Source organism: Lagenorhynchus albirostris, chromosome 21 (assembly GCF_949774975.1).
Source record: "Lagenorhynchus albirostris chromosome 21, mLagAlb1.1, whole genome shotgun sequence".
Taxonomy (NCBI): Eukaryota; Metazoa; Chordata; class Mammalia; order Artiodactyla; family Delphinidae; genus Lagenorhynchus; species Lagenorhynchus albirostris.
In genome coordinates, this window is record NC_083115.1 from 25,982,336 (window position 1) to 25,996,343 (window position 14,008).

The 14,008-nt window shown below is 38.1% G+C and overlaps 1 protein-coding gene across 1 annotated transcript in view; it reads right to left on the minus strand.

The window, feature by feature from the left end:
* CSMD1 (CUB and Sushi multiple domains 1) overlaps positions 1 to 14,008 on the minus strand; it is a 1,400,820-nt gene that overhangs the window by 447,761 nt on the left and 939,051 nt on the right. The window contains exon 10 of the mRNA XM_060136411.1: positions 8,101 to 8,222. Coding sequence (XP_059992394.1) covers positions 8,101 to 8,222 — 122 coding nt within the window. The remainder of the gene's footprint in view (positions 1 to 8,100; positions 8,223 to 14,008) is intronic.

Consider the following 14,008-nt stretch of genomic DNA (forward strand, 5'->3'; position numbering starts at 1 on the left):
TGGTTGTGTTAATCGCTTTGATGTTTGGGTTCTACATAAGTTAAGTGAAAAAAACCTTCTTCACTGTATTTCCGCATGTGATTCTCTACTTAAACATAACCAAAACGTTCCATTTTTCAAACAAACTGTGACGGGCGATGAGAAGTGGATACTGTGCAATAACGTGGAATGGAAAAGATCGTGCGGCAAGTGAAATGAACCACCACCACCACACCAAAGGCCAGTCTTCATCCAAAGAAGGTGATGTTGTGTATATGGTGGGATTGGAAGGGAGTTCTATTATGAGCTCCTTCTGGAAAACCAAAGTATTAATTCCAACAAGTATTGCTCCCAATTAGACCAACAGAAATCAGGACTCGATGAAAAGCATCCGGAATTAGTCAACAGAAAATGCATAATCTTGCAACAGGATAACGCAAGACAGCGTGTTTCTGTGATGACCAGGCAAAAACTGTTACAGCTTGGCTGGGAAGTTCTGATTCATCCACTGTATTCACCAGACATTGCACCTTCAGATTTCCATTTATTTCGGTCTTTACAAAATTATCTTAATGGAAAAATTTCCATTCCCTGGAAGACTGTAAAAGGCACCTGGAACAGTTCTTTGCTCAAAAAGATAAGAAGTTTTGGGAAGATGGGATTATGAAGTTGCCTGAAAGATGGCAGAAGGTAGTGGAACAAAAGGGTGAATACATTGTTCAATAAAGTTCTTGGTGAAAATGAAAAATGTGTCTTTTATTTTTACTTGAAAACCAAAGGAAATTTTTCGCCAACCTAATCATAAAAAAAGAAAAAAATACACAGCCTCCTCCACTTTACTTGTGGACACTTTTCCCTTTGTCCTTTAATAGGGTGACATAAAAGCTTTTAGAGTGTGACCTCATTTTTTGCTAAATCAGGATGTGTGTACATTAAAAAACAGAAGACCATATATTAAAACAAAAATATACGTCTGGGTTACGTCTAGGTGGTAAGCATTATATAAAGTTTAACTTTATTTTATAAATATCTAATATCCTCAATATATGATTTCTCCATCCTGTTTTATTGTCATGAGATTCCCGGTCACCAGTTGAATATATTTTACTGAGTTGGGCTGTTGGCTGATTCTCTCCCTCTTCCTTCTGCTGTGGCATCTCCACAGAGAGCAGACCTTAGCTCTCTGTTCATCACTCTTTCCCAATTATCTACAAGAGTGTGTGGCTCACTATGGAGAACGGTATGGAGGTTCCTTAAAATACTAAAAATAGAACTACCATATGACCCAGAAATCCCACTACTGGGCATATACCCTGAGAAAACCATAATTCAAAAAGATACATGTACCACAGTGTTCACTGCAGCACTATTTACAGTAGCCAGGTCATGGAAGCAACCTAAGTGTCCATCGACAGATGAATGGATAAAGAAGATGTGGCACATCTATACAATGGAATATTACTCAGCCATAAAAAGGAATGAAATTGAGTTATTTGTAATGAGGTGGATGGACCTAGAGTCTGTCATACAGAGAGAAGTAAGTCAGAAAGAGAAAAACAAATACCGTATGCTAACACATATATACGGAATCTAAAAAACAAACAAAAAAATGGTTCTGAAGAACCTAGGGCAGGACAGGAATAAAGACGCAGACGTAGAGAATTGACTTGAAGACACAGGGAGGGGGAAGGGTAAGCTGGGACGAAGTGAGAGAGTGGCACGGACATATATACACTACCAAATGTAAAACAGATAGCTAGTGGGAAACAGCCGCATAGCACAGGGAGATCAGCTCGGTGCTTTGTGACCACCTAGAGGGGTGGGATAGGGAGGGTGGGAGGGAGATGCAAGAGAGAGGGGATATGGGGATATATGTATACGTATAGCTGATTCACTCTGTTGTACAGAAGAAACTAACACAACATTGTAAAGCAATTATACTCCAATAAAGATATAAAAAAAAGAGTGTGTGGCTCAAAAATTTGCTGAATGAATAGGTTTTGTTTTGCTACTTGTAATAATTACTATTGTGTTAAATAAGAAGAGCACTGAAAAGAAGAAAGGAAATGTATATAAGTGCAAAGCGTGAGTAGGTGATACATATTAAAAGAAAAATAAAAGGTGACCACTTTTAAGATGTGTAAAGTTAACCAGGAACAGAAGAATTAACTAGGGAACCTCAGAGCCTCAAAGAAAATGGATATTCCTGTCTCCGTTTATCATAAAGCACACACACACCACTTATAGAAAACAGAAGAGAAACAAAACAATGTAAAACCTTCTCCACCCTTCCTTCCTGAGGACCAAGAGTCATTCTTCTGGGCACATGGGGACATACAATTATTGCTACACACAAAGCCTGTGTCTACCTCTCCGCAGTCATTTTTCACCTCTGTACTGCAGTCTGCACACTACTGATGCTGTCTCCATCATGTGTGCGTGTGTGTACACATACACATGTGTGCACATGTATGTATGTGAGTGTGCATAATTCAGGTTTGGGCTTAAAATGCAAGCAAATCAAAAGCACACACCTTGTTTTCTATTGTCTTTTGAGTGCCAAGAAGAGATATAAAAATAAGTAAATTTGGGTAAAGAAGTCAAGAGTCAGAGCTGAGCCCAATGAAGAGAGTGCAGGTGTCCCTATGACAGAGAAGAAAGGATATCGGGAAGGGCAAGTCCAGAGACTGGAGAAGGAAAGTCACATGACCCTAACTCAGTTCATGAAAGAGGCTGCAAATATTAAACAGCGATGATGGGGAGGACGTTGACAACAAGAGGGCTGGTACAGAGAGGGGAATATATTGGAGAGTTGACAAGGACGAAGTAATGAATCAATAACACAAGATGAAGGATGACGGCCCAGAAGAATACAAGGGAGCCCCTAACGTGCAGTGAAGGGAAGCTGGCAAGGAACCCAACTTTCCCAGCAGATTAGTGACATACAAGAAAAGTAAACAGACCCCATCGTGGCATTTGGGCTGGAAGGGTGTCTGTGAGGGAAACACAAGGATGCTTAGTGCAGTGTTATAGCTGACAGTGGTGTCTAGTCTCTGCTTCTCCACCAATCTGTGACTCCCCTAATAGGAAAAGAAAGTCTACTGAACTATATCTATTCAAATTCCATTTCAAAACAGCTTAAAATGTTGTAAATGGAAATGAATGCCTTTTCTGTATCTGCATGAATTTGTTACTTGAAATTATGTACAAAATCCGCTGAATAATAAAAGAAGTCAATGCTCCTTCCCCCAAAGGGACTCTGATAAACAGCTGTATTTTCTTAAAAGCACTGAATATAAAGCAAATTTTCTTATTTGTCTTTAGATGTCAAGTTATTCATTAAATCAAAGGTGCAATATAAATGTATAAATTGCTGTGACTGGTTACCCATCTCTTAAATATCTCTCAAATCCATTTTCTTCTCTCCAAGTCTGATGCCGTTGTGCTGATTTAGGTTCATATTGTCTCATAATTAAAATAAAGTCCTGAGGTTTCCTGCTTCCGATCTTGTGCCCTTCAAATCTGTCCATCTGACTGTGGGCAGAATGGTCTCTAAGACATAATGTGCATTATAATGTCCTTCCTTCCCTCCATGAGGTGCCCTACACTGACACCCTGGGCCCTTAGCATCACATTTAAACCCTTTACCTGCCATTCAGGGTTCCATTTATGTCTTTTTGAATCTAGCTTTATTATTATTAATAATAATAGTGAAGAGAAGGAAGGGATGGAGAAAGAGGGAGGAGCAAGGGGAGGAAGAGCAGGAAGGAGGCATTTGTCTTAGTATTTGGAAGACAACGTTTTAGGTGTTTTACACTGACTTTATCCTCTTCACAACAACCTTCGGAGGTGGGTGCTGTTAACACCATAAGGAAATACTGGGGCTCAAAGCCATTAGGCGTTAAATGGTTGTTTTTTGTATGCCACCTAGTCTGTGATATTTTGTTATAGCAGCCTGGATGAACTACATAAGACAACGTTCAAATGTCTTAAATCACTTCAATCCTGAGTTTAATACCAAAAGAATACTACTCTCTGAGGAGCTCAAATTAAAATTAGGTACTAAAATTATGCCAGCACAAAATGTATTTGAGAAAAAAATAAACACTCACACACACATATATCCATACATCAAAGGGTTCCAAGGAAAGCTGTCTTCCATGTTTAATCCTTTCCATGAAAACCCCAGGGATAAATGTTGGTGAGCATTTGCTAATAATTCCCATAATCTGTGGTTCACTAACCACCTATTACTTTTAGGGAATTTGGTCACAGGACTCCTCAAGAGTTTTACCTGAGAAAATACATATTGTTGAATGTGTTTACAGTAAAATATATTAATAAATATCTTATTACTTGTGTTCATTTTTACTGAATTTCTACTAGACTAGTTCGGCAAGAACAATTGTTTTAGAAACCTGCTTCCCCACTAAATTGAATCTTCTTGAGGAACTTTTTTGGGTTTTTTTTTCCAACTTTTTGCCTACATATCAGGTTCTCCTAATATATGCATATTAATATAATACACATTATAATACACATTATATTAATACATATAATTCTAATATGCATTATATATGTGTTTTAATATAATATACATGAGGATAATTATATATTTATATAAATAAACATATGTAAGTGAATAGACTTCTAGTATTCCTTTTAACTTGACATCCCTTAGTATTATAAATTGTAACATACGTTACAAGAGACACAATGAACTTCCCACAATAATTACTTTCTATCAGCCATTTTATGTTAACACTTGGTATAAACTGACACAGGGAACTTGGTTATATAATGGTCAAAGCAGATCTAAGACCAGGAAAGAGTATAAATCATCATGAGAGGGTTAATCTTTCAAAAGAAGAGGAGTTTACTAACTAATCTCTCATTGACTCATCAATTTGGAAATTGATTTTAGATTTCTATTCGATCTTATTTCTTAAAGTTACAAAGCATGTCAAACAACAAATTAAGGTGTACCAACAACTCTTCTTATCTAGAATTCTGTTAATGCTTCTAGCAAGAGTCACTGTCTGGAAACCTTTACATAACTGTTCTTTTCTCTTATGCTCAATATGTAATATACCTTCATCACCATGCGCTTCATCGGGAAACCCCCTTATGTGGACTGTCTCCCAAGGAATCAAATTAAGCCTAATTATACTTAATGGCAATGGCTGCTGCTTAATTTGGATGGTAATTCTGCTTAATTGAGATGCCTTCAGGTGACTAAGTAGTGCTCTTGTAAGAAGATCAGTGTGTTAGTCTATCAACTGGAAGCCTTGGTTCTTCTCTGAACATTTCACCAAAATAAATAAAGGAAGGCAAAGAATTTTCTGAAGCAGTATAACACAAAATTCCTGAAATTTAACTTGTTAATTGTTACATGTTCAGAGTCAATAAAATATATATGAAGTCTTTAGAAAAATCTATGTAAATGTACAAAAACATGAGAGAGAAAAGTGAACTTGTATAATAAGAAAAATGTAAAAACCCAAACTGCATAAATTCATTATTTCATTTGTCACTTTGCAGTTTGGCCAAGTTTAAAAATCAACTTCAAAACATCAAAGTACATATTTAATGAGTTTTAACTAATTTTAGTCTACTGGTGTCGGGTAAAACAGGATTATAATGGGATTTGAAACATTTGAAAAGCAAAAGATCAATCTGGTGACAACCGAAATCTCTTCCTTTGACCTTTTGCTTGTCTGCATGTGGTAGACATGACTGGTTATCCACAACCATTGGCCCTTTCTCTGGCTTCTAGATGGTTCTTTCCTCAGGCTGTCCATGATATGGATTGTGGACATTTTACTCAATTGGACCAGAAGGGAAGCCTCTGGGAATTTCTAGACAATTCCTACCATTTCTAAGAAAGACATGCCACATTTCTTCATTGAACACTGAATGTGATGGTGTGGCAGCATCTTGTGACCTAAGGGGGATGTTATCACTGCTCTGGAGACCCGAGCAGAAAAGAAAGGCAAACACTTGAGGCCTCAGCAAAGTTTCTGAGTTCCTGAATTAAACCTGGAATCTCCCTGGCTCTGCATGAAATAGTTTTTCCCTAAAACTACTGGCTTTTAGTCAGCTCTTCTATTATCTACAGCCAAAAATATCCTATTGACGCACTGAATAACCTATTATTTCACTTCCTTGTGGTTCTCGTCAAAGTGATAATGGAATAGATAGCTACAAAAGAAATAACTCTTCTTTAGGGAGGAAGAAAGCTAAGGAAGAGGCTATCACAGTGCAGTGCAAAGAGCACGTGTGTTTTCATCCTGCAATAAGAGTAAGGAGCTGTGCAATCTTACCTTCCCTGGGTCTCAGCTTCCTCTCTGTCAGGTAAAGGGTTTAGACAATGGAAACTCTAAGCTTCCTTTATTTGCACAGAGATATCAATTATTTCAGTAGATACAGTGTGGATGAAGAACGTCGCCTGCCACATCAGTAAACAAAGGATGTTGTGGCCATCAAGCCACCAGCCTCTGCACCCTGAGGGGATTCAGGTTGGAGAAAAACAGGATACTGGCCCTAGACAGCTGAGGTGCTGTGTATCAAAGGAATGATGTCATTGAGCCCAGACCCTTGCATCTTCCCACATATAGAAAAGCGCTAAATTCCTTAACTTGAGAGGTCTGGTTTTCTCTTATTAACAGTGATCTTTTGATGTTCGACTGCCTGTTTTTTCCCCAAATCTCCTTTATATCCTGGCTCCTCCTGTACCTCTTCAGAGCAGTCCCTGAGATCTATCTGAGAGGCTGTCTCCTGGGCTTACGTCTTCAGTACGTCTGCCGAACAAAACTAATCCTTAACTTTTAGGCTGTGTTTTCAGTTGACAATTGGAAAGAAACAGAAACACAGATATACAAGCATATCTTCCATATAGGAAAATATTTATGATTATCCCATATGTAATCTGGATTTAAATGAATTTTTAAAATACTGGAAGGGGGTTAAACAAATCCCCTGACGATTTAGTTTGGAGCCACTACTTTCCCTGTTGGAACACCAGGGTATCCCACTTCAACCATACAAGAGTTTAGTATTTTAAAACTCTACATGGCACTTGTAGTTGCAAGATCACTACCATTCATGACAGTGGAGCCCAGTCCACCCTCCGGCTGGCTCTGAGAGAAAGATGATGCCACCATCAGGACTCTCTTTGGCTCTTTGTCTCCTCTGCATGATGTCACACACATCCCAGGTTTCAGCAGCTAAGGAAACACCTGGGAATTCCGAATTGACCTCTACCAGGGAGACCCACTTGGAGACACAGCAGGCACCTCACTCTCACTATGCCTGGAGCCAAACTCATCGTCTCTTCCCATAAAAGACTGGTTTCTGAGGCCCTTTCCCTGGTTCGAGGTAGGGAGAACTTCGAATCTATTGCTCCAATCTGGAATAATTAGGAGAGTAAAGAAGGGCATCATCATCAGTAACTATGCAAGGACAGCGGACGCCCACCAGGACTCCCCAGGAAGCTAGACCCTGTGCCCATTCTGGTCAGGGCTTCACCGCATGCCCCGAAGCCCTTCTTGACTCCTCCTCCCGCTTACAGCACCTGCACTTGAAGCCAGATGGACACAGTGTTAAGCAAGAGAATTAAAACCACCTGCCCATGGCTCCTCACCACCCCCCCACTCCCCACCCTCCACCCATCAGTCATCAAGTTTTGCTGAGTAGATATTAAAGGTTCTCATCACAAGAAAAAATATGTGTAACTATGTGAGGTGATGGATGTTAATTAAACTTACTGTGGTAATCATTTAAAAACACGTACCAAATCATTATGTTGTACACCTTAAACTAATACAATGTTATATGTCAACTATCACATCACAATAAAACTGGAAAAAAGAGAGCATAAACATAACCTCCAGAACCAGTAGGGGGCAAGCACACTGAGAATACTCACTAAGAATTAACTGAATCTAAAACTGGCTCTGCAACAAATGTAGACAGATTCACACACAATGCAGCAGAAGATTTTCAATTAAAACAACAAAATGTAAGGGTGCATGACATTCACCAGGTTGTTCGTTGTAAACAGTTGCCCAGGCAGAGTGCTGATTTCGTCAGGTATGCAGAGGGGGAAGATGAGAGCCTTACCTTGTCTGGATCTGTTGTGGTGATGACCCACACACAGTGTGCATTGTCTTCGTACTGAACTGGGTAATTAGGGGAGGTAATGACACCACTGGGCCCACGCAGATTTGATCCACACGTTCTAGCTAGAAGTACACAGAGATGATATTATTTTCCACAGGATTTCATCTGTGTGATGAAGACACAAGACATACATGGAACTTCAAGTTATGTGTCCAGCATTTATTGCAATGAAAAGCTATCTGTGAACTCAAGCTGGCAAGTAGATTTCGCTCAGCCTTCAGGACCCTTGCTTGGTATCTGCAACGGTAACCTGGAACTCTTTATTATGTTTCCCAAGGCACTGACATTCACAGAATGACTTAATTACAATAGCACCATGGACAATGTCAAATCAAATTAGTCCATTTCAAGCACCATTCTGACTCAGAGACGGTCTGTATAGACCTTTGGTTGCACCCAATGCAATAAGAATTCAGGAGACCGGAGTTAGTGTCTCAACTATGCCCTACACGATATGACCTTGAACCAGTAATCCTGACCCCCCACAGCTTCATCCTTTTAATTTTAAACGAGGAGGAACAGACGATATTTAAATTTCCTCTCAAGTTTTACACTGTATCATTGTATTCTGTAACAAACTGTACCCATTTCCTTATAGCACAATGCAAATAAGAACTTAAAATACAGTTGAATTTGTGAAGAAAGAAAATAGAAACGGTGGCTCTAAAAGGAAAAAGAAAATACCTTAAAAATGAAAGACCAAGCAAATCATGGAAGTAACATAACCCAATAAGAATGACTAAGTTTTGAATATAAAAATATTTCAACTGACCTCCACTTTAAGAAAGAAGCCTTTAAAAAATCAGTACACAATTTTGTAAATCACATGTCAGCCTGAACTCCACTCTTAACATTAATAATTTAAACTGGGTTTGAGAAAAGAGCAGAAGAAACTAATTCCACAAATAAGAACTAATACAAGAGAATCTCAGGTCCATTTTCCTAAGATACCATATCACACGAACTGATTAAACTGCTGTCCACTGAAGAGTAGATTTTATTCATAACCCACCCTTCCTTCCTTCCTTTTGTTGGCTGAGCAGGTCCGGTATTGTCCTAAGAGACTGAGCTACAAGAGAACAGGATTCTGACCCCCAAGGGCCAGGCTGTAGGGGAGGAGTCACAGAAACCTTTTAATGGGGAAATCCCTAACTGCCCTCCAGGAATATCTCTCTCTCTTCCATTTACATTGATACAGCAATAATATCAATTATGCCTACTCCTAGTATTGTAATTGTCAATGTACAGATCTCTCTTTCCAACAAGGGTGTGGTTCCCTTGACCTTGGGAAAGCATCCTTCCCTCACTTATCTGTATATCCTCAGCACCATATCTAATGTTGATAGTTGCTGACATAAAAACTGTGGGAAGCTGACTTTACACAACATTTCAGGTACTTGATACTATGAAAATAATTAGCTAAGAATTAATCTACTATACATTGATTAATAAAAACATATGAAAGTTAACTTTTAAAATATTGGCATTTGCTTTCCAAAATACTTTTTAATAAATATGGATAAAGTGTCACCTGGTTTTCAAACCCCAGTAGGCGTGTCTTGGCTCCAAAGGTCATTGAACAGAGCAGAGCCCGCAAGCACATACACCTGTGCTGTATGATTTCCCTCTCCAGTGAGTCTGCTTTTAGGAACATGTTCTCGAGAGGATCATGAACTTCAGATCCGAAATTTTCTTAAAGCCTTCTAATATTACGGGAATTAATTACAGAAACTTAGAAGAAAAGTTATCAATAAAATTTGAGTTATCACACCTTTGTGTTACCCTACTTTGTGAAATTTCACACTGAAGAGCTGATAGAAACATAGAGTGTTACTCAATAAGTATCTGTTGACTAGTTTTAAACTAATATTATCAAAGTGCCATCCTAAGCATTTCAAACTTCGAAAAAAGACATGTGAAGAATGTGTGCAGTGGGGAACTAATGTGTTATATTACCATGGACAATTTGTACTCATCCAATCATTAGCCCCAGCTGTCACTCTGCTAGAAAGTTCACCAAATCTGACAGCCTGTCAATGGCCCTGGGTCTTAGTTCTTTGCTTTGAAGCTTGACCTCAACTTGACTTATTGAAATTGGTTCCCAGCTCTTCATGGAATTCATCTTACCCACTGTTTGGGGAGACAGGAATTTTAGTGATTATATTTTTAGTGAGATAACTATTAGTAAAATTTACATAGGAAACCAGCACATTTTGTACATTTTCCTGCATACATAGTACTGTGTTTCACATAGAACAAGTTATGAATCCAGTCCCTTCAGAAGTATTTCTCACCAAAACTTGTCAAATTAATACATAAAATATTTTTTCATTTTCTTACAACTATGTCCCTATTTTTGCAGTACATTTTCCTAATAAATTAGCTTTTTAACTCTTTTTTCTACCCATACTTTTAATCAAGCCATCAGAATAATCAGCTGAAATGAAGTATGTGGGAATATTCAGGGCAGGGATTTTGTTTGTTTGTTTTGTTTTCCTCCCTGTATAACCTCAACAATTAGAACAATTCCTGGCATTCAATAGTTACCCCATAGATACTTGTTGATGTATTTTTTGAGTAGGTTGATAGCCTTAAATAATATGATTTAACTCTAATTATTTACTTCTAATCCTCTTTCTTGGGAAACTGTTGAAAATTTTAGCTAGTACCTCGGTCTTTGCCTTTCTAAGTCGTCCCCATTCTAATCATCTGCCTCTTCATCATGTGATCATCCTACCATCATCACACCAATTACAATTCATTAGGTACTAGTTTCTTATATCAAGGCTTTCCTACTAGTCAGAGACAATTCTCAGATTTTCTATTGGCCACAACTCAAAGTTCAGCCATCTATGTGTAGAGTCGCTATCAGATAATAATAATGTTTCTTGAGTTATCATGATTTCTGTGTGCCATTGTCCAAATCCACATGGCGGATGAAGCACAGACTGGACATTATCTTCTATGTCTCCTGCAGATGATCTACTGCCTGGGGTTTTTTCTCTGCTCTCTGGTTCTGCTGCAGGAAGGGTCATACCAAGCTGCAATTTCTCTGAATTGTATAGTGGAGAGAGCAGAGTGCACTCTACTCCTTCCCCTATAGCTGCTCAGACACAGAGAAAGCTTAGCGACCTGCTCTGATTATGATGAGCAATCTCACTGTGTCCTTGCAGACGGGGAACTACTTCCCACACAGTTGCTTCTGGATTAAACACACATTGGATTAGTCAACAAAGTATTTAATTAAGCAAATAATTAGGTAATTACAATATACTAGTGCCAAGCAAGTTTTTATAGCAAAATTTAAATGCATTCCCATAATGGAAATGTATATACACATTTATACGTATTACAGTTGAATATTACTTTCTGCTCCTGCAAAGGCTTTCCCCCTTGTCAAAACCTTTTTGGAAATATAACACTAACATAAAGTAATTTACACTTAAATCTTAAAAATGCTTAATAAATGTTCTTTGATAATAACCACGACCTAATTAATGTATAGCTAGTATCACTCACATGACAGTGTTCTAAATTTGTAAACTCAAATTTTGCTTATATCTTACATGTTTTTAAGATAAAAGCAGAATTCACAAAATGATCATTGGAAATATAGCTCAAGAAGGAAAGTGGAAAGGGAGTATAAAACTAACCAATTCTGAAGCTTCCCTGGTGGTGCAGTGGTTGAGAGTCCACCTGCTGATGCAGGGGACACGGGTTCGTGCCCTGGTCCGGGAAGATCCCACGTGCCACGGAGCAGCTGGGCCCGTGAGCCATGGCCACTGAGCCTGCGTGTCTGCAGCCTGTGCTCCGCAACGGGAGAGGCCACAACAGTGAGAGGCCCGCGTACCACAGCAAAAAAAAAAAAAAAAAACTAACCAATTCTGAATGTCAATCTGTGCCATTTATCCATTTAATCACTGAATATTTATTATGTATAAAACATTTGTTTCACACAATTTATCTTATATAATTTGAAGTAGTAATTTATCTATTTATGTATAATCAGTTCCAGGAATCTTTACTGTTCTATAGTAACTACTTAATTAATCAAAATAGTTGAAGAGAATAATATTCTAATTGACCAAACTTAAATTAATAGGATATCTGGACTCACATCTGAAGCTTTTTTCAAGCACATTAAGAATTATACTGGATAGTGTATATCTTGTATGATTTAGAAGAAAACCACAGACTTTATGTCTTTAACCAGACTGTCAGCCAAAATGGGGAAAGTATGTCACAGGTTAAGAGCTTGATTTTCTTAATCACACCTGAGTTCTAGGCCTGGTTTATGAAGTTACTAGATGTCCTATCTTAAATTATTTCATTTTAAGCCTCTCAGGTTATCCACATAACAATCATAACTTCATCTATGATAGCTGTAAGGACTGAAGGAAAGAATTCGAGTAAAGCCTTCAGCGCATTTTCCAACACACCATAGCATAGGGAGTAAGGAAATAACCAGTAAATGCTTTGTAGGAGTTGGGCACTATTTCAGGCATAGAGGATACAGCAGAGAGAGAATAAAATTAAGTTCCTTGACTTCCTCAGGCAATTATACACATGACCATCTAATTCAGGAGGATATTTGACCTTTACAGAAAAGCAGAGTCGGGGTTCAAAGCATATCTGGAAGAGGGTGGGCATGGAAGGGTTTGGATGAGACAACATCTGATGACCAGTGTAGGATGGAGACCCATATGGACACCTGGGGCAGAAGTGTTCCAAGCAGAAGGAAAACAAATGCAAGGGAGCTGTCACAAACTTCCCAGGCAGGTTCTAGGAGCATAATTAGCACCAAATTAACATTAGCTTTCAGGTCATTTTATGTCAGTAGAATTTGAGAGGAGTGGTATAAAAATACATGGCTTTGTTATTTCCAGTAACTTAATAAAAAATAGAGAAAAACATGTTTTTCTCCCAAGTGACATTCAAGTAAAGAGTATAAATCCTTAGAAGTCTAGAAGCGAAACCAGAAAGTTATCCAAATTCACTGGAATTAAAGTAAAAGTTAAAAGTGTGAGAAATTAAGAGGTACAAACTTGCAGTCATGAAATAAATGAGTCACAGCATAGGGAATATAGTCAGTAATACTTTAATAACTTTTTATAGTGACATCTTGTAAGCAGACTTATCATGGTGATCATTTTGTAATGTACAGAAATACTGAATCACTATGGTGTGTAACAGGAACTACCATGGTGTTGTAGGCGATTATACTTCAAAAACAAACAAATGAACAAACAAACTCATAGAAAAAGAGATCAGATGTGTGGCTACAAAGGGGGAGAATGGTGTGAGGGAGGAAGGTGGTCAAAAGGCACAAACTTCCAGTTATAAGATAAATAAGTACCAGGGATGTGATGTGCAGCATGATAAATACACTTAATACTAATGTCTCTTACATATGAACATTCCTAAGAGAGCAAACCCTGAGAGTTCTCAATATTTTTGTATCTATCACAAGGAAATATTTTTTCTTTAAAACGTGTGTATGCTTCTTTAAATCTCTGAGCTCACGGCTACCTGATATAATAATTAGTATTAAAATATAATCTTACAATTGGCTCTGGACCTTTAATCTGGTAGAATGAAGTCGTCTTTCAGGTATAAATGGTCTTTTCACTACCATTTAAAAGGTCATTCCTGTATGGACAGAAACTATCAGTAGGGAAGAATAAACTGTAAAGTTCTTGGTAAGTGAAAAGTTAATAAGTTAAGGGTAATTCTGAGCTAACCTGACCTGGAATCCCAAGATAATAATAACTTTATTCTGTGACCCTTGGTAGCTCTAATTGGCTTCCATGTAACCACAGTTAAAATTGCAAAAAACACTTCACTTTTC